Consider the following 23,648-nt stretch of genomic DNA (forward strand, 5'->3'; position numbering starts at 1 on the left):
GGTATGCTCTACAGTCATATCACTTATGCTTAGATTATTTTTGTAAAGACGTTGAATGCCATTGCGCTGAAACCTCGCTAATAAGTGACCGAGTGGAAACGGTGAGAGGCTAAGCTCTCGCCCACGGTGCAATCGGTATACAGACGGCGCGAGGCAAGCACGAAACCGCGGCATCCTATGCGGAGCTCATAGTGCTCGGACCCGCGTCAGTTAACGTATATAAAGCAAAACGCAAAACAGCTCCACACATTTCAGAACTGCTCGAAAGAGGCGTCATATACGGGCGTCCCCTTCATGGTCGGGGAATCAAAACGGTCGTATAAAAGGCGCGTTCTGGATGCACGGTGCATCTATAGTAAGCTTTATGATTTTCTTAAGGTTGAGAACTGGGAAGAACATAAAAGCTACCTTTGCAGATAACTTATATTCAGGGGGACACAGAGTGAGACAGTAATTATCGATGATTTAGTCATTGATTTTTTAGTGACTGCAGCTAACAAGCATTTTTGCGTTGGAAAGTTGGAGGCAGTAGCGCTTATGCGGTGCTACACTTTGAAGAACTCTTCTAGCATGTATACGTATTCCGAAATCCCGCTGCAAAGTTTAATTGCGGTTTATGTGATCACGCATGCAAGGCAGTCAGCACTGGCGAAAAGCTCCGCCCCAACGTGCCGTGGCAGTTGTACCAAGCGATGTACCAAGCGATTCTGGCACCCTCAAACATACTCGAAAAACAAAAACGTGCAGTTTTATAACATTAAAAACAGCGCATGGCTAGAGCATTTCGGAAAGTAAAATATATGATTGGTCGGAACCCTTCATAATTTCGCAGAATGTCATCTGAATGTGATTTATCGGAAAAATTATCCAAGGAGTACTATTTCTTGTTTTGACACCACATTCAATTGCTTTACATATGTAGTAAGAAAAGACTTTTAGGCTTTGTATTTGAAGCCGAATAATAATACAACGATTTGTGGGTCATACACGCCTCCACAAGTTTCACCAGACCGTTCTATGTTTGCATTTCCCTCCCTTACAATATGGCTCTATGTAGAATCTAAGCAATGAATACTTACTCTATATAATGTATATTTTGCATTAAAATTTTTTCATACCATGGATGTTTCTAAACTTAACGAAAAAATAGTAAATTTGAAATAATCTTTCTGCTTTACATTGAAACACAATGTTTTATGGAACAATCAAAAGGAAATAAATAGTTCTTCTTACATGACAAGTTTTGTAATTACAATTGTTCTTTTGTGAAGGTGGAATAAACTAGAGACCGTATGGAGAAACCTTAGTTCTGCAGTGGAAACAGGCTGAGAATGACGGCGTATGCCTCAAGCTTTCATGTTGACCGCCTCCTAAAACGCGAATATAGCTTGTAAAGCTTGCTTCCCCGCGTAGTGACGCTTAATGCGGCGAAGCCAGCTTTAACGAGTGCTCTTTGGAATGTTGCGTGCATACGCACGTGTCGTTCTGAATGTCTATCAGGCACATATATAAAGTATACATAACTTATGTCATATTAGCAATAAATTGGTGTGCCGACACCAGTTTTAAATGTGCCTATAAAGCATTAGTGTAAAGTTCACATAATCACAGCAAAAAAAAAAAACGAATACTTTTGCGCAAGTTGTGAATGTGTATCAGAGTTGTTCTTTCAAGATGCGCTATTTAATAAAGACAGTTTACTAAACTAATTTAACTGTTTCCACTATATAGTTGTGGATTTCTATTGTAAACATAGTGCTTCTATAGTTCGTTCACAAATTGCTAATTTCTAGCACCACCTTCTGAAAAAAAAAAAACCCTGACATTGTAAATGAGAATTACGCTTGGTAGACTTGCTGCAATTTGAACTCACTTTCCACATGCAACAAATGTTCAAATTCGTCCCGTTGCAGAGCTGTAAAGACGCATTTTTAATAAGAATCATGTGTACTTGAATGCGGAAATCGTTGTTGGCTGCAAGCTAGCTTCCGCTGCGTATAGGTTAACTACGAAGTTAACTGCGTCGACTAATAGACGACTGTCGACAGTCGCTGTACTTTAATTATTACATTATCGCGAATTCGCTTCAAAAGTATTATAGCCCTCGTTTTTTCGTTGTCCTCAGGAAACGGTATGGGACAGCATCTTGGAGTACCCAGCAGGCGTTGAGGGAGGTTTGGGCGACGCGGCGCAGCTTGCCAAACGCGAACAGCGTGGATACCGAACCGGACTTTCGAAGCTAGCGTTCGCTCATCCCTTTTGCACTTGGCGCGCTCTCCTTTGTTTGCTGTTTTTATTTCTTTAAGTTCGTGCAAACGAGCTGCATCGTCTGCCATCCGTCCTGCAGTGTCTAAAGAAACTGTGGCCAGAGGGCGGCAGTCGCGCGGGAGAGATAGATAAGGTCTTCGCGAGTCGAATAAAAGACACGAAGTGAAAAAAAAAAAGGAAACGCAACTTTCCCCCTTCTTTCTCTCTCATCTAATCTCACTCGGCCAACGCCTCGCTCAGCGGGTGATTCGCCCACGCGACTCCTCGCGCGATGCAGAAACGAAACTCCCCGCTTCAGCCACCGCCCATCAAAAAGACTCCTCGCGAGTAACCACCCCTCTCCCCTCTGCCTCCTCTCCTACTCTCGCAGAGCAGCACTTTTCTTCGCAACCGCCGCCGCCACTTTTAAGCCGCACCCCATGAGCGACGCAACGCGCGCGCTCACGCTTAACTCTCTCGGAACCAGTGTCAATTAATTTCTCGCCCTTCTTTGTTTGTTCCGCGTGTCACTCCGCGTGGACCCAACACCAGCGTTTCTCTCTCGCTGCTCCCTTCGACGCTCAGTTCACTTCCTGCGCGCTTTCGAGTCCGTATTCTCTCCCTCCCTCTGTGCAACTGCCGTCACACTGCAAGGGCAGTCAGATATCCGGGAAATTACCGAGATACGAAGCGCTTGCCCGTCGGAGCTGCTGCGGTTGTCCCGTCAACGACAAAAGCGGCGAGCGCCCGACCGGCCGTGCAGTGTGGAAAGCAAAAGCAACTGTTGCGAAGCCACTGCGGTTTCGAAAAAAACTCGCCGCCGCCGAGTGAGCGTCGTCAGTGCTCCTGTCATCGCTACGCGGTACGGGAGCTGCTACGCTGAGCGTGGGACGGTCCTTGCTTGGAGCTAGTTTCTTTTTGCATCTGCACTTCGTCGCCGGAAGAAAGAAGAGAAAAACACTTCTTGCGCCACTTTTCGTCGTCGACCTACTGACTGGAATGCCACTTTGAGCGCAGGTGAGTGAGTGTGGCTTGCGTTACGTTTTGGGCGTGCGACCCTTCACTTCTTATGCGGCTGCAGCACGTCTATCGAAAGTAAAAGCCGGCAACACGCACGCGCTGAAACGATGGCACGTTGTCGTACTTAAGCGGAGGGAAGACGACTGTTGTAAATTTTCTTTGTTTGCCTCTTTTTTTTATTGAGAGGGACAGTGCTGTGCGTCTCGCGGTACGCGCCGCTTTTTGATGTGCCCGACTATATACGCGCGTTTTCGCGTCGTGTCTCGCGCGCGGGTTCACATCTTGTCGTATACGACCGAGCTCCCCCACCTTCTACCACCCCTCCACCGCAGGGGTGTAGATGAGCAGCTTCTAACACTCCGCGAGATTGTTTTCACGCTTTAACATTTCGGGTGATACTAAGGTATACTTACTCGCCTTCGCATCGGCGGCTACCAGTCGCCAAAGTTAGCCGTTCTGCACATAAACACTCCCCGAAAAAAAATATGTCTGAGTACGGTCCTGCTGTAACACACACACACACAAATGTTTTCTTCAATATATATATATATATATATATATATATATATATATATATATATATATATATATATATATATATATATATATATATATAGTTCTTGCCGCAATATTTACTATTTATGCTTTCTCCTTTTAGATTTTCCCCTTGCTGCGACGATCACGTCACGTGGGTCAAATTTCGATATAGTGACTCATGCACCGGGTAATGCCCGACAAGCCACTCATTCGCTCGGAAGTTCGCCCGTTACAGGCACGAACTGTGTATGCTAGCTAGCTCTTGCAATTCGCCCGTTATTACGCATATCGACGACAAAAAAAGTGACCTGCCGACGACTCACACTGGAAGTTCTCGCAACGCGCGATGTCACAACGGATGTTGAAATAGTTAAACAGCTTTTTTGTGTATTTTCTTTTTGCCACGTCACGTTGCTCGCCTGAAGGTACACACCCAAACCCTTTCTTTCCCCAATGCATCTATCTATCTATCTATCTATCTATCTATCTATCTATCTATCTATCTATCTATCTATCTATCTATCTATCTATCTATCTATCTATCTATCTATCTATCTATCTATCTATCATGGGGTAATCAGTGGTTCTTAAAAATGAATAACTTCAATGTTTTTCCGTCCGTTCATTCTTACTCATAGGCGTGTGCACATGAAAAGGGCAAGAATGTGGGGGGGGGGCAGATCCTATTAATCTGCAGAACAGCTTAATTGGCAGACCCCTTAACCAGAGGTACGCCACGCCTGCCCGCAAGTAACTTTGGTCAGTCCCGTCGCTGTTTAAAGGGACACTAGAGAGAAACAATGACTTGGTTTAGGTTGACAAACTACACTGAGTGAATGAATGAATGAATGAATGAATGAATGAATGGACTTTATTTAAAGTCCGGCAGTTTTACCGGGCGAGGAGGTGGAAGAGGAGATTAACCCCTGTCCCCTCCCACTCTCCGTTGGTTATGATCGCGGTGCCTCAGGTGACCGCTCGAACCCCTTGCACCCGGGCGGCATCTTCAGCTTGCCGGATGGCCCAGTGTGACTCTGAGAATTTTAATGCCATATATTTCAATATAATAGGTTCATTATTAGAGGATACAATCAAGGTTGAAGTTTAATTTTTAAATTTCGCGCCGATATTGCCACGTGTGACGTCAGAATTTTCAAAATGTATTTTTCGTATTTTCGCAACGTTGGCTCGATAAAAGTTTTATCGATAAGAAGTTGCGTTGGAGCTAGCAAACGCAGGTGCGGCGCCTGGATTAATTTTATTTTACCTGGGGGCACCCACCATAAATGAGATCCTTCAGGGGGGGGGGGGGGGGGGAGGGTTGAGAACTTAGCTATTGTGTAATGACTATGTTCTCTGTTGGGGGCCGGACCAGCAGGGGGGCGGGCGAAAATTTGGGGGGAAGGGGGCTCCAGTCTCTCCGTACCCTCACCCATGGCACCACCCCTGAGTAGACGCCATAGCGAACTACAGTAGACGCCTTCACAATATAGGACGTCACGTTGTTTGGTGGGGGAATCACAAGGTGGCGTTTCCAGCCATATTTTCTTTTCACGTGTTTTCTCGCTCACCAAGGGTTGTGTCACGGTAAGAGCGGTGTTTTCAGGATTGTGAAATTGTACTGTACTTATACGCGAAAATAGGTTTTTTTTTCTATTTAGTGTCGCTTTAATAATACTATCTGGGGTTTAACGTCCCAAAACCCCCATATGATTATGAGAGACGCCATAGTGGAGGGCTCCGAAAATTTCATTTCGACCACCTGGGCTTCTTTTACGTGCACCAAAATCTGAGCACACGGGCCTAGAGCATGTTTGCCTCCATCTAATTGCAGCCGCCGCAGTCAGGATTCGATCTCGCGACCTGCGGGTCAGTAGCCGAGTGCCTTAGCCACTACACCACCACGATGGGGCAGTGTCTTTCTGAAGGGCGGGGTTGTGATCACGCTGTCGTTAAACGACAATATCAGCTGAGGATTCTTTAGGCTGCCCCCCAGAAACCGTTTACTTCCCGCAATCATCCTCGAAAACCGGGGACTGAAAGCAGGCAGTTGTGAGAAGCACGTCATCACTTCGTTTTTATTCTCGCTTCCATTGAGAATTTTTTTTTTTACTTTCGGACTCGTACGATAAGGGAGGCGACCGAAAGTCTTCATTTTTGAATGCATAACATGACGCACACTTGCAAACACACATTCGCATAGCCAGGGGTAGGTTGGGGCATTTATTTACCTCCCCCCTCCCCCACCCTTAAATTTCACATTTGTATATATACAGAAACGTATGCAAACGCAGGCTCCATAATGCATGGTTAAACCTCCCGCCCTACCCCAAAGGAAAAAAAAAAGAATTCTTGCGACGCCCATGCCCGTCCGGCTTGTCTTAATCGCATCAAGTATCCTGCGCAACTGCAGCAGCCATGCATGTAAGAAAGCATGCACTTCCGAGAGCTCTTGAAAGCGCCTCTGGTCCTTCACATATATATACCCTTCACTCGGCCCTGGCTTAGTGCCATCGCAGAGATCTACCACAGCTTGAGCTGGCGGAGGAGATCGGCAAGGGCGGGCACGCGTGTCTTGTAGTGCACGCTTACGCTCGCAGTGTAAGCGCGTGCTACTTCACGTGGACTTCCCAAGGGCAACACCTCTGGCGTATTTACATTTCTCATAACTGCACGGTGTATTATGCGCGGGCATGGTGCACATGCTGCACCCGCGTGCGGATGTGAAGCATCGAGCGAGCGCCCTCTCTCAGGAGGAGAGGTGGGTGGGCCGTCTCGGTTTCCGTATTTCTTGCACAACTGCGGAAAATACAAAAAAAGCGAATTAGCTGTACAGCGGACCGCTCAGCGTTTATTGAGGAATGGCTGTTTGGACTCGCTTGTTATTATTATTATTATTATTATTATTATTATTATTATTATTATTATTATTATTATTATTATTATTATTATTATTATTATTATTATTATTTAATAACACTGTCAACCCTCGCTTGAGGGTCATAACAGGGAGGGAGTACAATATGAGTACAAACAGAACACCTAAAAAAACCACTAAGCAATAAACACAGGAAAACATAATGGGCAGTACTTCAACCATTACCAAAGTAAGCATCAATTTCTCTTTCAAAAGTTTGCACATCGGTGCTATTAATAACATGTTGGGGTAAAGAATTGCATTGTTCTATAGCATCCGGGAAAAATGACCACCGAAAGATGTCAGTGCAAGCGCTGAAAGGTTCAATGGGGGCATCATGATTCAATCTAGTGCTACGTTTTCCGGGAAGGCGTATGTACTCGTCTTTAGGTATTTTGAATATCCCTTGGATTATACGAAATGATGTTTTAAGTTTTTGTTCCCGTCTTCGAATTTCCAGTGATTCTAAATTGCATGAATTTAGCATATCAGTTACTGAATCCCGCCTTCTATATCTAGAGAACACAAACCGAGCTGCACGCCTCTGAATACGTTCCAACTTAGTGACCAAGTGTGTCTGGTGAGGGCTCCAAACCACAGAGGCGTATTTTAGTCTAGGTCTAATATATGTGTGGTATGCAAGCAGCTTTACGTGTTTCGGTGTTTTATGCATCTTTGCTCGTAGAAAACACAGTTTTTTAAATGACTCAGAACAAACCGATTCAGTGTGACGGTGCCAAGTTAGGTTGTTCGTAATTGTCACGCCTAAGTATTTAAAATGGGACGTTTTACTGAGTTTGTTGCTCCCGATGTTGTACTAGAAATTGAGAACACCTTTCTTGTTGGTAATGTGTACATATGTTGTTTTTTTAAAGTTAATTTGCATACCCCATTCGCAACACCGCAATTCCAAATCTTCAAAGCACTTATTTAACTCGAGTTGATCATCAGTACAGCTTACAGGCATATAAATCAAACAATCATCAGCATAAAGTTTCATCTTAACACGTGGCTTTACAATAGTACTTATATCATTTATGTACAACAAAAACAACAGCGGGCCAAGCACGGACCCTTGAGGCACACCTGAAAACACATCTAGCGTAGCTGAAAAAGAACCATCAATCCCCACTGCTTGCTTGCGTTTACTCAGGTAGGCGCCAATCCAATCTAAATTTCATCACTGAATCCCATTTTACTCAGTTTAAAAAGCAGTTTAGTGTGGTTTACAACATCAAAGGCTTTAGCAAAATCAATACAAATTACATCAACTTGTTTGCGATCGTCTATAGCCGAGCTGAAATCATGAATTGTTTGAATCAATTGCACCACTGTGGACTTGCCACTTCTAAATCTATGCTGACAGTCATTACGTAAGTGATTAACCTCCAAGTGAACCATGATATGCTTTGCTATTATATGCTCTATGACTTTGCAGCAAACAGACGTCAGTGACACAGGACGATAGTTGCTAATAATTATTCGGTTGCCAGCTTTAAACAAAGGTATGATAATTGCGCAGAGCCAGTCCTGTGGAATAGAGTGAGTTTCTAAAGATTTTTTGAAGATAATAACAAGGAAGAACGATACCCATTCTGCGTATATTTTCAGAAAAGCAGTTGGTATCTTGTCCGGGCCGCTAGCCTTCTTTGCATCCAGATTTAGCAACCGAGAAAATACACCTTCTTGATCAAACAATAAGGGTTCCATAGGAAATGCGCATGAATAATGCAAGTTGCTATCACCGCGCACATCTGACGGCATCGTGAACACGGACTGGAAAAACCTGTTAAACTGGTCTGCTATCTCAGTCTTTTGCGTCACTGTTCTCGATCCGACAGTGATCTGTTCAATTTTTTCTTTTCGGCCGCTCATATAAAGCCAGAACTTCTGAGGCGCACTCTTCAGAAATTCTGCGAGAGTAAGTTTGAAAACTTACTCTTTCATTTATTATTATTATTATTATTATTATTATTATTATTATTATTATTATTATTATTATTATTATTATTATTATTATTATTATTAATGTAAGACATATCTAAGAGGGTGTTGGATAGAACATATCGTGTTCATGCCTACCTCACGGCCACCCCCTGTTCGGGCGTGCATTTCAGGAGCTAGGCAATTTTTTTTTTTCGGGGTGCCGTATTTCTTTGGTTTGAAGTGGGGGCAGGGCAGTCAGATGTGGCCCAGTGTCACTTCGTGCCTTGTATTCCATGGCGGAAAAAACTTCAGAAAAAAGGGGGGGGGGGGGGAGCCCGAGCCTGGTGTGCCACCGAATAGCTAAGCAACTGGTGCATAATGGCTGCGTGCATTAACATTTATTATATTATCTGGCTTCATAATCGGGACAAGCAAACGCGAGAAAAGGTAATTTTCTAATTAGACAAACAAAAGAAACGTAGTCATCTTCCAAATGTTCGTAAGTGAGCTCCTGCAACTCCGCTGTCGTAACGGAAGTTCGTTTATTCCTGCAGGGTCCCCGTTGCCGATCGCGCCGAGTGGAGTAGATGCTTGCATCCGTAACGCACGCCAACGCTGATGAAGTGAAGAAGCAGGCTGAAAAGGCAGAGATTATGACGCTGCGCATGAAACGACAAACTAGGATTAGAAGGAAGAAAACAAACTCGTAAAGCCGCATTGATTTGCTTAATAAGCTACAGTGTAGGAAGATCTCTAATAAGCACAAGTAGGACGAGACGCGCTCTATAAGAGAACAAGGTTCGATACGTCGACCACTTCAATATTTTTAATTGCTTTTTTTTTTTTGTAATGCTATACGAAGCAGCGTGAAGCGTACGCGCGATGCTTGTCGAGATAACCGCGGAAGACTGGGTCACATTGTTCCTGCGTGTCGCCTTCCACAAATTTCCAGTTCTTCGGAAAGGCCCTTCCACCTCGCCGTCCGTTCTTCGCGGGTGCAGTCGGTCGTTCCTATTGCTAACAAAGCGCCCGACGACTATAGTCTTGTCGTGCACGCGCGTTTTTTGCGTTTTTGTATGTATGCGCTGATTCGTGCGTTCGTTCGAGTGCGCGTTGTGTACTTTTTTAAAGTGTCACTAAAGAAAAAAAAAAGACTATTGTTCTGGTATTAGTGCCAGAGACTTCACGCACCAAGTTTTCAGAAACCTCGTTGAGCCAATGTCGCCAAAATACGAAGAACACACTGAAATCTGTGACGTCATTCACGGAGGTCTTGGGGAGGAATTTATAAATGATTCGTTTTACCTTGATTTTCGCCTTTTGTTAAGGAGCATCACATGGTAAAAGTAACGTCATTAGAGCTCTCAGAGTACAGTTAATCAATATAATTAAACCGAGCCATTGTTTCACTTTAGTGTGCCTTTAGCCATTGACATGCAGTCGTCAGCTGCATCGAAGAAAGCCTCTCAATGAAATGGCGATGTCTTGCGGTCGGTTTATATGTGGGGTTTAACGTCTCAAAACCACCATACATGCTTACGAGAGACGCTGTAGTTGAGGGCTCTCAAAATTTAGACCACCTGGGGTTCTTTAACGTGCACCCAAATCTGAGCACACGGGCCTACAACATTTCTGCCTCTATCGGAAATGCAGCCGCCGAAGCCGGGATTCGATCCCGCGCCCTGCGGGTCAGCAGCCGAGTACCTTAGCCACTAGACCACCGCGGCGGGGCTGCCTTGCGGTCGGAGCAAGTTCTTAAAGAGTGCCCGATGTGATTCATTTCTGTATACGCCCATTGGCTATAGGAGTGGCCCAAAGGCAGACGCGACAGTCGAAGAAGAATGGTAAAAAAGGCTACTCGGGTCGGGGGCGTTGTTTGCAGGTCGTGGCGTCACCTTGACCCGACAGCCAGCGCAAACTTTGTGCAGTCAGACCCGGCGGGCGTGTTGTCGTCAGCGGCGTATCGCACAGGAAGCGACCGTTCTTATGACATCTATGTGGGCGACCCGTGCCTCTGTCAATTCGTTCAACGCGCGCTCACAAATAACAAGGCCAGCTATACCAGTCGAGATGTGAAGCTGGTCCGTCTTCCTGCCTGACGTCACTACGCAATTTCAGTTGGCATTCTTTTTGTTAAAGAGGCGTTGATACGGCCCACATCAACGGTGTCTTGTTGTTGTTGTTCTTGGTCACCCACTAACTGTTGCTCGCACCCACTGTGAAAAATTTTCTCTATAATTTCGTGACGTTTTCACTCTCATAACTTGTATAGAAATTTATAGAACCTTCTCAATTTTTGGTCTTGATACATACCGTTTCCTTCTTAATAATTTTCTTCATATTGTTAATTGCGTTGACTTTATTCTCATTATTATTTCGTCCTTGTCGCCGTTACTGTTGTTGTTGAACTTGCAACATGAAAGAGGGGAGCAATACGAGTAGTCAACAGCCACTGTGTACAAGGGACTTAACGCCTACTATAGTCAGTTCACTGAAGAAAAAGGGGCAGAAGGAATGCTCAGCAACGAAGGAATAAAATAAAAAGGAAGAAAAACGCAGATGTAGACAAGGAAAGAGACCATAATGAAACCAGAAAGAAAATCGTTTGACCGCATTTGTTAAACGAACAGGGAATGATATAGCAATGCTACGTGCATATGTATATATATATATATATATATATATATATATATATATATATATATATATATATATATATATATATATATATGAGAGAGAGAGAGGCGACAAAATTCACTATGCGCACAAAGCGATCCTGTCTGCTTACTTTTGTTCTTAGCTTGTTCTTTTCACATCGAAGTTCAATTTTACCGTTCGGCTCGCGTTTTGTACGCGGCAGCGCAACTTTCAAGCGCTGCACGGTTTCAGAACGACGAGAAAAACTAGCGCGCCCTCGCGACTATAGTATCGCCTTTGCATGCAGCGTTGGCCCTAAAACACGCGTACGAACACGATAACGTTGCTTGGTGTGTGTTCGTAGATAAAGAGACGTCCCAGGCGGCGGCTGTGCTCCGAATACGTAGGGCAGCGAACGGACATGGGCCATAGCCGGCTCGACGTTTTCTCTTCGCTTGTCACATGTGTTAGCGTCCTCTATCCCGCTTTTGGTAAAATTTAGGGTGTCGCCGGTATGGCCGTAAAAAGGTGAAAATTGATAGAAGACACAACACACGACTCACGCACTGTTAAGAAAATGTAAACAAAAGAAGGCTGTATTTAATTAAAAAACTAGGTTACAATTATTACTCGCGCAACCGTTCAATTCCGCACATCGCACAACGCACAACCGCTCAAGTCGCTCGCAATTCGCAGACTCTTGTTCGCTCGCCGTTCTCGCTGCGTCTCTGGCTCTTCCCGCGCTTTCTCGCTCTCCTCTGTCGACCACAGATCCGAGTACACATACGCGCACGCTGACACAAACGCGCACGCACCACACACACACATACACGCACGTGCACAAATTGTTCCACGAAGTCAGTGGTAGAGGTCCGTCGCTTAGCCATTCGGGGAAACAGTGTCGACCGTCCCACAGGCCACGGATGCACAAAGGGACATGTTTCCCTCTTCTTGCACCCGAACTGGCAAGGTGCATTACAGCGGGCCGCCGCCTTTGTGCTGACCCGGCGCCCGCAGGTCTGAGAGGCTCGCCGATCGCTGCTGCCCGTAAACAAGGAAGACGGCCCCCTCGAGTGACCAACGGACACTCGCACGGCACAACACACGCAAAAAGAAAGAAATGAAACAAAACTTAGAAAATTTGAGGCAGTCGCGTACACTCGGTCGTCCTGACAGTCATTAACGTCCTCGTTAATGGAAAAAAATCATAAACAAACCCACACGCCAATACACAAACAGAATTGTTTCCTTCGTCGAAGAAGACAAGAAAAAAAAAACAACTGTTTCAGTACGCACAGTTCACTCGGTAAATCCCGGCACGCACTGAAGTTCTCAACAGACGCCAACGCAACTATGGCGCACTCGCATAGGGATAGGTCTTGGCGCAGCTACGGGCCGAACGTCTCAGTCGCTGCACCTCACATTCGGGGGCGTCCGACTCCTCCGCAGACTCTCCGTCGTCATCAAGGTGTGAATGCGTATTGGTCGTTGTCCAGCACTTCAACTGCGACACGTGCGCAGTGGTCGCGAAGCGGCTCGCCCTTGTTTCGTCAAGGTCGGCAACTCGATACGTGTCAGCTAGCAACACTGCCGTGATTGCAAGGGGGCCCCTATATTTTGGCTGGGCTTTGCCAGGCCTTCCCGTCTGTTCTGGAGCCCTCGTCATGAAGATCACGTCACCGACACTGTACATTTTAGCCGGGAAGTGGCGCTTGTCGTAAGCTACCTTCTTCTTTTGCTCGCTCACGAGGTGCTGCCGTACATGTTCGCGCAGCCCGCCAGGCTCCTCCCACTCTGACGCTTTGGATTCAACCAAGCGCTTCAGTGCCACGCTGTGAAATTCCGGTCGATAACCATGTAACATCTCGAAGGGAGTCTTCCCGGTCGTCTTGTTTACAGCGTTGTTCAAGCTGCACTCTGCCTCACTGAGCTTTTCGTCCCAATCTCGCTGCTCTGTATCGACCATCGATGTAGTAATGACTGGGCTCGCATACTCGGAATGTGTCTCAGTTCCGATTCCCTCTCTTTTCCGCTCTCCGACGATGTCACGTATAGCATCTCGCTTTGCTGCATTCGTGCGGTAAGGCCGAACAGCCACGAGTGCGCTACCAGGTATCTCCTGTATGTCCATCGAAAGGGCAGATGTGCAGCCAAGTTCGCTGAGATTGGCGGCGAAACAATCCCGGTACTCATTTAGGAGGCACGCGAGCTCACGACGCTGCTCCTCTGTTACGGAGGGGCCCATTTTAAATCCCTCGCACCCAATCGGCCGTCGCGCCTCCGTAACCAGAATTTGCTCTGGCTTCGCCGCGCTGCACTCCTCTCTGCACTCATTTATTTCCTTCATCTCGCAACCCGGGATGTCCACCTCTGTCGCGTGGCCAAGTCTTTGTCCTTTACGTAGAACCACGTCATTTCCGCTCGCAAACACCGGCACAGTAACCTCTCCGTCCTCCATGTCAACAAGAATTTCGCACCCACAGTTGTTGCATAGCACTGCACCAGTGACGGTAGACTGCGATGACAGTCTCACCCAATTTATAACATTGGCCTGCAGTGGGGTCTCTTCAGCAGTTTTCAAACGTAATTTTGGACATGAAACGAAGGGTTCAAGATGTGAGAATGGGCACTCGTCTCTATGCCAGAATTGCAAGCTGCCGCCCAGCTTAGCGTAGGTCACATATGGCAGTTCGGTAAACGTGCGACCGACAAGCAAATCGACCGTCTGGGCCTCGTCAGGTACAACAAGTATCTGTATATTCTTGCCAACGACGCCATCTATCAGCAAGTCGGCCCGGCACCTGCCAATCGCACGAGCAGCTGGAACTCTCTGGCTGCCGAAACCATACAGAGCTGTCGCATCTTCCAGCACTTCCGCTCCGCACCGCACCGCCGCTGATTCGCGCAGTAAGCAACCGGAACTGCCTGTGTCTATCATGCCAATTAAAGCCTCATTGCCATTCCATTTAACGTGCTTCAAAAGCACGCCAGGGTCAATTTTCTCTCTAGAGACAGCGTTGGTCTCATTTCTGGGGCCTTTTGCTTGGCAGTGTTTTTGGGTATGCCCAGTCTTCCCACATTTAAGACATTTTTCTATTCGTCTTTCCTCTGGGCAATCCCGCGAGATGTGTCCGAATTCAAAACAATTATAACATTTTCGCTCACCGTACTGATTTGTGATAGGTGGTCGCTGGTCCCGCCTGTCGTACCCGGACGCTCCCTGCAGCGGTGCCTTGGGTGCAGGTTGCATACGAGCTGCATCGCTTGTCGCTCTTCGCTCAGCCGCTGTCCCGAAGCGTTCCCGTCGCTCACGGTCGATCCTCTCAAATTCCTGAATGTCGTGCAACAGGTCATCCGCGTCTTCGTGCGACCTTCCCAGAAGCATCGTGCATAACTCCCGCGATCGGAGACCGGTCAGCACCTGCTCCCTCGTATCACAGAAATCCAAATGCGCCTCTCTGCAAAGGCGCACCTTCTCGTGAAAGTACGCAGCCGTGTTCTCATTTCGCTGCTGCATTCGCTCTTGCATACGCCTCCATCGCTCCGCCGCCCGTGTCTGGCTGTAGAAAGTCCGCCCAAACATCCGCTCGAAATCGTCCCATGATGAAATTTCGGCAGCTCTCGAACGGTACCAATCCTTTGCGGCGCCGACCAGGTGACACTTGGCAGTTTCGAGCAGGAATGGCGTTGGCCACCGGTGAAGCGTAGCCGTCTGGCGCAAACCTTCCATCCATTCCCGGGCTGCTGACGCGCAACCATCACCGGAAAAGTCTGGAATATTTCTGCTCAAATCGGGCATCACCTGAAACGTGTTGATGGCCGCCTGGTGTGGAGCCCCCAACGACTCCGGCTGAGGCAGCCGCCGCAGCAGGTCCGCCAACAAGCGGTCTTTCTCGCGCAAAGCGTCGAAAAGTTCCCGCTTGGTGAGCCCAGCACAGTCGTCCTCATCACGGTGACCACTCTCCTCCGGCGATGATCCGTCCAGCATGGCTGTTGTTAGCTCTCTGGAAGTGCACGCTCACTGGAAGTCCACCATTGCTTTGTTCTCGCACTGATGCAATCGCACTCCTCGCTAAGGTTTTTCAAACTCGTTCCGAACGTTTTCTAAAATCGGTCAAATCCCACTTCTGATGAATGTTAGCGTCCTCTATCCCGCTTTTGGTAAAATTTAGGGTGTCGCCGGTATGGCCGTAAAAAGGTGAAAATTGATAGAAGACACAACACACGACTCACGCACTGTTAAGAAAATGTAAACAAAAGAAGGCTGTATTTAATTAAAAAACTAGGTTACAATTATTACTCGCGCAACCGTTCAATTCCGCACATCGCACAACGCACAACCGCTCAAGTCGCTCGCAATTCGCAGACTCTTGTTCGCTCGCCGTTCTCGCTGCGTCTCTGGCTCTTCCCGCGCTTTCTCGCTCTCCTCTGTCGACCACAGATCCGAGTACACATACGCGCACGCTGACACAAACGCGCACGCACCACACACACACATACACGCACGTGCACAAATTGTTCCACGAAGTCAGTGGTAGAGGTCCGTCGCTTAGCCATTCGGGGAAACAGTGTCGACCGTCCCACAGGCCACGGATGCACAAAGGGACATGTTTCCCTCTTCTTGCACCCGAACTGGCAAGGTGCATTACAGCGGGCCGCCGCCTTTGTGCTGACCCGGCGCCCGCAGGTCTGGGAGGCTCGCCGATCGCTGCTGCCCGTAAACAAGGAAGACGGCCCCCTCGAGTGACCAACGGACACTCGCACGGCACAACACACGCAAAAAGAAAGAAATGAAACAAAACTTAGAAAATTTGAGGCAGTCGCGTACACATGGAGTAAGCAGGAGCGCAGCCAGGAAGGAAGAAGTTGGGGGGGGGGGGGGGGGGTGCTTAAATGGGTTAACGAAATTCGGCGCCGCGCTGGTTCACACTCGTATAACGCCGGACAGAGCGGCTTTAATGCAGGACACAGAGAAAACTGACGCACAGAACAGGACAAGCGTGATCCTGCGTGTTTATCGTGAGTTAAAGGAGTGCTGTTGTTGGGTTGAAGCCCCGTCTCCTTTTCAAAGATGGTTCCGTGCTATCGTCATGCACGACCATTCCGCTGGAAGTAATACTAGCATTTCGTGAAGAATGAGCGTCCTGAATCCACATTATTCTTCATATTGTTAACAATCTCTCGCAATGACTGTCCTTATTGGTAAATAAACCAGATTATCGAGCGAAATAGAATTTAAAAGCCGGTGCAACATTAGTTTTGCTTGTTTTGGAAACATTGCGTCAAACTGCATTTTGGTATAGTTGGAGGTATCACTGATTGAAGATACGTCACTAATATGGACACTTAATTTGTCAAGAAAGCTCTGTATATGTAGAACTTGAGGCATGTGAACGCTCGGCCATATGCTCCAAATAAAACTCGGGATGGGAGATAAAAACTGTTTCGGAACGCCTTACCGAGGATTCATATAGGTTTAAATATGATTGTACCGCCAACAATTTGAAACGCGATTCAAGTGATGGGAGTCTAGCTTCCAGATAGGAGACTCTAATTGCTACAAACTTAGGAAGGCCTAAGCACTGTTGCGAGGCTTGCCTCTCGAGGTTTACAAGAGGGCGAAGCTTATAAGCGCCAACGTAGAATATACATCCGAATTAAAAAACCAACCAACCGTGAATTCAGTATATTGATAAAAGCGTTTGCCTTCGCGTACCAAAGCAACTATGACTAATTTTACGTCTTAAGTAGAAAATATTAGTAATGAAATATTTAAATAATTAAAAATTTAGCCGGATATTCTTTCAGACTCATTGATGAATTCTTCTATGGCGTAGAAAACATCCCATTGACTGTAGCCCAAAGTAGAAGCGCCAAAAAAAAAAAAAGAACAACTGATTCTGGTATTCCCAGACCCATATTTCGAAGAAGTGGTGCTATGAATTTTCTCCTCAATGACATGAACCGGCAACAGGATAGAAAGTAATGACTAACAGCTTCTTCCTCATTACTGAAGAGGCGCAGTGGGGGAAGCGGTCGACTTGCTCTATGCAGGTAAATGTTGAAAAAGGTAACCCGGCAGCGATTTTTGGTTACAGCCACTTCCATTATTCTCGACCGCGATAAACCACTGCGCCAGGGAAATAAAACGTGCTGACATTCCGGAGAAGCTGCCAAGATAGGGTCTGATAACCTCCTTTTGGATGTTAGTGTGCGAAAACATTTCACGCGCATAATTCTTGGTGGTTTAAAGCATGCTACCCATTACACAGAATGCAGTCATATGCGAAAGCTTCACGAACACAAGCCACTCGCAACTTTATTGATTACATTGCAGTAATGCACAATTTAAACTTCTTTAGCGACATCATACAATAAAAAAGTATGCACTGAGTGGTTGAAGTACGCACTAGGGACAAAATATTGCTATTGCGTTTAGGTGAAGCTTAAGGGTCCCGCAATTCTTTTTTTTTTTTTTCGTTCCTGTCTTCTCGTCAATATCCAGCAGCGCGGATAGGGATCAAGTCACGCCAGCTAGCCCCTGTTGCACTCTCATGAATAAGCATGTATTTCTTCAGGGTGAAGGAAAGAAGTGACTCGTTTTTCTTCATTAGACACAATATTAATTAGAACTAACGAACAATGATGCTAATGTATAGGGGATGTTATTAGCAGTAATTGTGGTGCTAAAAGCGAGGAAAGAAAAATGGACGAAAAAAGAACTTGTTTCTGGCAGGCACCAAACCTTCTACCTTCAAAAAACGTGTCCCATGCCCTACTAACTGGGCTACAGCTGCGATCATCCCTCCATCCACTTTATAAGGTATATATGGACCGATTTATCTAATGGAACATGGGTGAGGCCTTTGTCCTGCACCGGACGTAGTCAGGATGATGATGATGATGTGGTGGTCGGCATTTAAAACTGGGTGTGTTAGCGTCGCTAGTAGCCGTGATGGTAAGTGTGGAACACTTTCTTCTGCCTCTTGTCGTTACGTAGCACGCCATCTTATACGAGCTTGCAGCTGACTAGTACCTGGTATATCACCTGAAGGCATTGGGTATGCGAGAATAAGACACTCGCGATAAGTGAAGCAAAGAAGTGGACGCTTAAGGGCTCGTTTTTTTTTCTTCTTGAAAACCCTCAAATTTCCACTTCTTTCCAACCGCAGACGCATACACCGAACACAACGGAGCATGACGACAGGCCTGCATTGTGTCCTCTTCGTGCGTGACGCTGCGACACACTTTGCATAAAATTGAAAACGGGGCCAGTTTTACATCGATGCGAGGGACGTTTGTTATTGCGTGCCGGAAATGTGCCTATGTAAGCACTTATGTGAGGCTATAATCATGTTGAGTAAACAAAAAAAAAAGCAGTCTGAGGTAAATGCAGACGTAAGAAGGGACAAGCATCGTCGCGATTCAGTGCCTTCACTGACACAGCGTATATATTACTGCCGGGACATTCCACCCCCACCCCCCCTCTCCCCTCCGTATCACCGTCCCATTCACCGAGCGAGTGTGGTGGCGGAGTGGGACGAGTTGCCGATTAGCGATAGCATTGACGATGAGACCAGTTGGGTCGATAGGGCACGCAGGGTCGCGACCACAGCGCTGCAACCACCTGTGTCGTTCTGGACTGAGGACAGCCAGCAGTGCTAGATGAGACTTGCGGACTAGCTGGCCCCGCGCCATGAACCCCTTTCTGTTACTATATGTTTTTTTTTTTCACTCGTCCTTCCTATATGCTATTTCTTCTGTACTGCCTCGTGGGTCACAGAACACACGTGTGAGCACGCGTAAGCGCTTGTATATAAAAACCAACTCATCCAATTGCTGACGCCCGTGAAAAAATCAGTCTCATCTCCACGCGTGGAAATGTAAATGCCTTAATCTATACATACTGAGAGAAGCTTTACTGACGCACGCATCCCGGCATAGCCTTCAGCTCCTTTTTGATCTTGTGAGAACAGCAGATAACGATGTCAATCATTGGCTTGACGCATACAGGTCTGTGCGGGGCTCCCAATTGTGGGGGATGTCGAGTTCTCCTTCTTCCCAGGGGCGTAGGTAGACATTTTTTTGCGAGAGGGGAAAAGCACTTCCTTGATTTCGGGAGGGGGGGGGGGGAACTCGGGGATTCGGGGGCTCTTTGAAATGATCATTTTTAGCCCTGTATGCCATGGCGAAAAAATTTCGAGGGGGGGGGGGGGGAGCCACGGGCTCAGTGTGCCTTCCCCTAGCTACACCACTACCTTACCATGGTAGCGTCCAAAAAATGTGAAGCTTCGAAGTGGATAAAAAAAAAGGAAAAAAAGCAAAGCGATGACGGCTTTCTCACAACGGCCTGTCTTAAGTGCACGGTGAGAGAGTTGGGTAGGGATACTCGTAAACGTTTTTCGGAAGTGAACAGTTCTTGCGTTGCAGCCTTAGCGGTCGTCGACCGCTATTACATAAACAAACCTGCGTGGCCCCTGACCCTGCACTTTAAACAGTGACCGGTGGGACGAAGTAAATGTACGGGGCAGACTAGGGCGGTAACTGAGGGGTGTTGAGGAAGTTCGGGCACCCCCCCCCCCCCCCCCCCGAATTTCATCGTGTATACTTTTACTTTTCGGTTGATACCAAAGTATTTACTCTCCTTCACATCGACACCACTTGCCAAAATTAGCCGTTCTACACAACAGCACCCACCGAAAAACATTTTTGAGTACGGCCCTGGGGAAGACTGGCGACCCCAGTAACTTACTTGGGGGGGGGGAGGAGGGGGGCGGAAAGCGGAGGCCTCCGCCTTGCCCCTTTCTGTGCACACTCCCATGTGGCTTCATGGTCGCAGTACTCATCCAACAGGACGAACCTACTATCACTTGATGTCCAGCGTTCTCATACCGTACAGTTCCGATACGTTTCGCACTCATTGCTGCCCAGGAAATTTAAGTGCCCTCTGCAACACAAGAACACGAAAGCCTGCTGCATACTGCAGTGGGAATCGCACAGTTGACCACATCTGTGTACCATCTCAAAGATAATGATTACTTCATGATCCAGACTGAGGCGCTTTCATTTCTTTATTATTATTATTATTATTATTATTATTATTATTATTATTATTATTATTATTATTATTACACGTCCATACACATCCATTCACCCTCTTCTGTATCTCTTAACTGCAGTTCACTATACATTACAACGGTAACATCATATACATCGTTAGAGTTGACAACTTGATGCATTTTTTAAAATCTTCATTTGATAATGCTTATTTATTATATTATAAACGAAAGATATCGGCGTTGAATTTCTTCATTTTCTATTATTTTCACCACGTATGTTCAAATGCAACTGTGTTGAAGTCTTTCGTGATTTATCGTAGTAATGTATTTGAATCCAGTAGTTTTGGGTTGTTCTTCTTGTTGACCCCACTGTGGCTGTACCGTTTTTCATGAACCGGGGTGTAGGCCTAGTCAGAAAACAAGCCTCATTTGTTTCATTTTACCTTATCTCGCTTCCACAATACATTGTACGCACGGGTGATGTGTACGCATATTAGAATGAACAGTGCATTCACTTGGCACCCGCCGAGGTGGTCTATTCACTGTAGCGGTCATTGGTGCTCGACTGCTGAGCCGCAAGTCGTGAACGAATCCCGGCCCTGACGGCCGCATTTTTCGATGGAGACAAAACTGCTTAAGGCCCGTGTACTTATAAATTTAGATAAATGTTAAAGAACCCCAGGTGTGAAAATTTCTGGGGCCCCTCCATTACGGTGTCTCTCATAATCACATGGCAGTTTTGGGACGTTAGACCCAACAGTTACTATTTTCGTATTAAACGATCTGGGATTGTATTTGTAATAATGATAATTGCTGTGGTTTCACGTCCCATGAGCATCGGTGAACCGGGCAATGCTATGGTACGAGCCGGCCCACGATACGGACTAATGAGGAGGAAGCTATAGCTGCTTCTGATTATGGAGAGAATCAAATAGCGTTTGTTAACTTATTCACACTAATTTACACTATTGCATACTAAATGTCTATACATATTTAATACTTATATGACCGATTATTTAACTTTCCTTCATCTGAACTCTAAATTTTCCTTATAATAAATACCTGTCCAATTGGCTAATCCCCGCAGTGGGTACGAGCCACTCGAAATCAAGTAAGCAAGCATCATCGCGTCTCATTGCGCGGCCTCATCTGTTAATAAACATTTTAGTTAAACTCGATTCACCCGTAACTGTATTATTAAGGGGGACGCCTCAGTGCTGGACTCTGGAAGTATAGGCTATATGATGCTCTTTTTCGTTCACCTTAATCCAAGTATAGACTGACCTCAGGCATTTTTCGCCTTCATCGATAGGCGGCCGCTGAGATGCATGGCTGGGAATGCTCTATCGCGAACACCAGGACAGCGGTGGAGCGCCATAACCACTATACTATCATGGCCGGTCAGATTTCGCTCTAGGCATAACAAGCCGCAGCTTAAGGAGACACTTATGACACTACCTTTACGATGTCAGTCGATTGCATTGATATGTGCACAGTGAGGAGTGAACAACGGACACGCAGATGCATAACTTCACACAGGGAAGTTAATTTCCATATTGGTAACAACCGTTGTCGTATAAGCACTACTCTACCGGTTAACAAAGAATCGCTTTAACAATACGTGCGAACACGTAGGCAGATGTATTATCTATTATGGCACTAAGACACTGATACCACATGTGACGGATTGCCGATAAAAAAAAAAAGGACTGTTTAGACATATCTTGGAAAGCATTGCTGCACCTGCACACGAAAACATGTGGCGAACACTCGTGCCTTCGCCCCATGCTGGCTCATAAATCGTGATGTGTGTGTGTGTGTGTGTGTGTGTGTGTGTGTGTGTGTGTGTGTGTGTGTGTGTGTGTCGGGTGGTCCTTAAAGACCGATTTATTCTCATATAATACCACGGAGTATTGAATTCCCGACCATACGCAGGCACTTGATTGAAATCGGTTATCTCCTGTGCGTGGCTTCATTCCTGGTTAGTTATAATCTGCACACGCGCCGTGTGCTCCCTTTGAATAGATACATCGAGAATGTGAATCGTAAACGTCTCGCAACGCCATGCAGTTAACTGCTGTGAATCGTAAACTGAAGGCTCTTATTGTCTTGCCTGAGCAACTGTAGGGTTCTGCAGGTTCGAAAGCAGGTCACGAAGGCCTTGCCTGCCTCTCACAGTTCATCATCGGAGATCTTTACGGAACCCCGCCGTTTTGTTGGAATTAACGTGTACGAGTTGTTGCCATTTCCTTGAGACTGCTGCCTTTTTTCCCCCCTTAAATTATCAAAATGACTCAGTAAGTCTCAGTATCAATAAGTCTCGCGTTCAGTGAGTTCGAGTTCCTATATATGTTGAAGCGTGCATGTACACTAAAATGAATGACTAGTCATACGAGCGCTTGCTTCGTGCTTTCTCTGAGCGTTTTTGTTTTGCTTGCGCAATAACAACGACAATGACGTTACGCGATTGCTACGTAGAGAACGGCGGTTTTGAGTATACGAAAGGTGGTGGTCCGAGAGGTGTGACCATCTTTCACTCGCTCTATCGCCACGTTAGGGCAGGGTTCCTCCATAAGTGTGTCCTCCGCAAGGCCAGCGTGGCGTGCGCCATTTGAAGTTGCGCGGAGGTCAATAATTGCAGTCCCTGCGGCGCATAACGAACAACCGACTTCCATCGCAGTAAACTGGCGCACAAAGACGGACGGAACAGAGCGTCGGAGGGAGACCGACCTCGCTGCTTCAACCGGCTAGCGCCATGAATGGAATGGGATGTTACAAGGACGCCACACAACACACGCAGGGTGTGCAGCCAGGGCGGAGGCTGCGAAAAGGAGTGGTCGGCTGGGGCACGCCGTGTGTCCGCGTCGCTCGTGCGGGACCGGGCGTTACGTGGGGCGACCGGAAACGTGATCTATCTGATGTATAGTACGCGTCGTTTCTTCTGCTGCTATCTCATTTCCGGGCGAGGCAGCTCGAGCGAGCGTGTGTGTTGTGTCGTGCGTGTGACGTTGCCGTCGTGCGAAGAAGAGTGGGGCGCTGCGCTGCAAGCGATCGCTGCGCCCCCTGAATTTCACTCGATGCGCGCAATGCATACTCGTACGCCTCCTCGACGGGCAACTTCTGCTGGCTCGCTTTCGGAGCTGTCACCGCTGTCACTTCGCTGCGGTGACTTGGCCAGTCGTCGTAGTGCAAAAGGCGGACGCATGCCCGGATGTTATATGTCGCGTTGGCGGGCGCAGATTACAATAGTTCCGTGCCGAAGAGGTCCGTTTTAACATTTCGTCTTAATTCCATCTCTCGACAAT

The 23,648-nt window shown here is 46.8% G+C and overlaps 2 protein-coding genes across 3 annotated transcripts in view; one reads left to right on the forward strand and one right to left on the reverse strand.

Annotated features, from left to right (window-relative positions):
- Window positions 1-2,506: 2,506 nt before the first annotated feature.
- The window catches only part of LOC119178269 (ras-related C3 botulinum toxin substrate 2), a 51,066-nt gene continuing 29,924 nt past the window's right edge, over window positions 2,507-23,648 (forward strand). Inside the window, exon 1 of one of the 2 annotated variants that reach the window (XM_075883533.1) lies at window positions 2,507-3,264. The gene's annotated coding sequence lies outside the window, so the exon portion shown is untranslated. The remainder of the gene's footprint in view (window positions 3,265-23,648) is intronic. The other variant, XM_075883532.1, reaches the window with a different exon arrangement.
- LOC142785100 (uncharacterized) lies at window positions 11,852-16,154 on the reverse strand. Its single transcript, XM_075883518.1, has one exon. It carries the CDS (start codon window positions 15,270-15,272, stop codon window positions 12,636-12,638), a length of 2,637 nt encoding a protein of 878 aa, XP_075739633.1. The 5' UTR covers window positions 15,273-16,154; the 3' UTR covers window positions 11,852-12,635.

Source organism: Rhipicephalus microplus, unplaced genomic scaffold (genome assembly GCF_043290135.1).
Source record: "Rhipicephalus microplus isolate Deutch F79 unplaced genomic scaffold, USDA_Rmic scaffold_18, whole genome shotgun sequence".
Taxonomy (NCBI): domain Eukaryota; kingdom Metazoa; phylum Arthropoda; class Arachnida; order Ixodida; family Ixodidae; genus Rhipicephalus; species Rhipicephalus microplus.

Excerpts from the sequence above, each read along its gene's own strand:
- LOC142785100 (XM_075883518.1), bottom strand. The coding sequence starts at position 15,272 with ATGCTGGACGGATCATCGCCGGAGGAGAGTGGTCACCGTGATGAGGAC.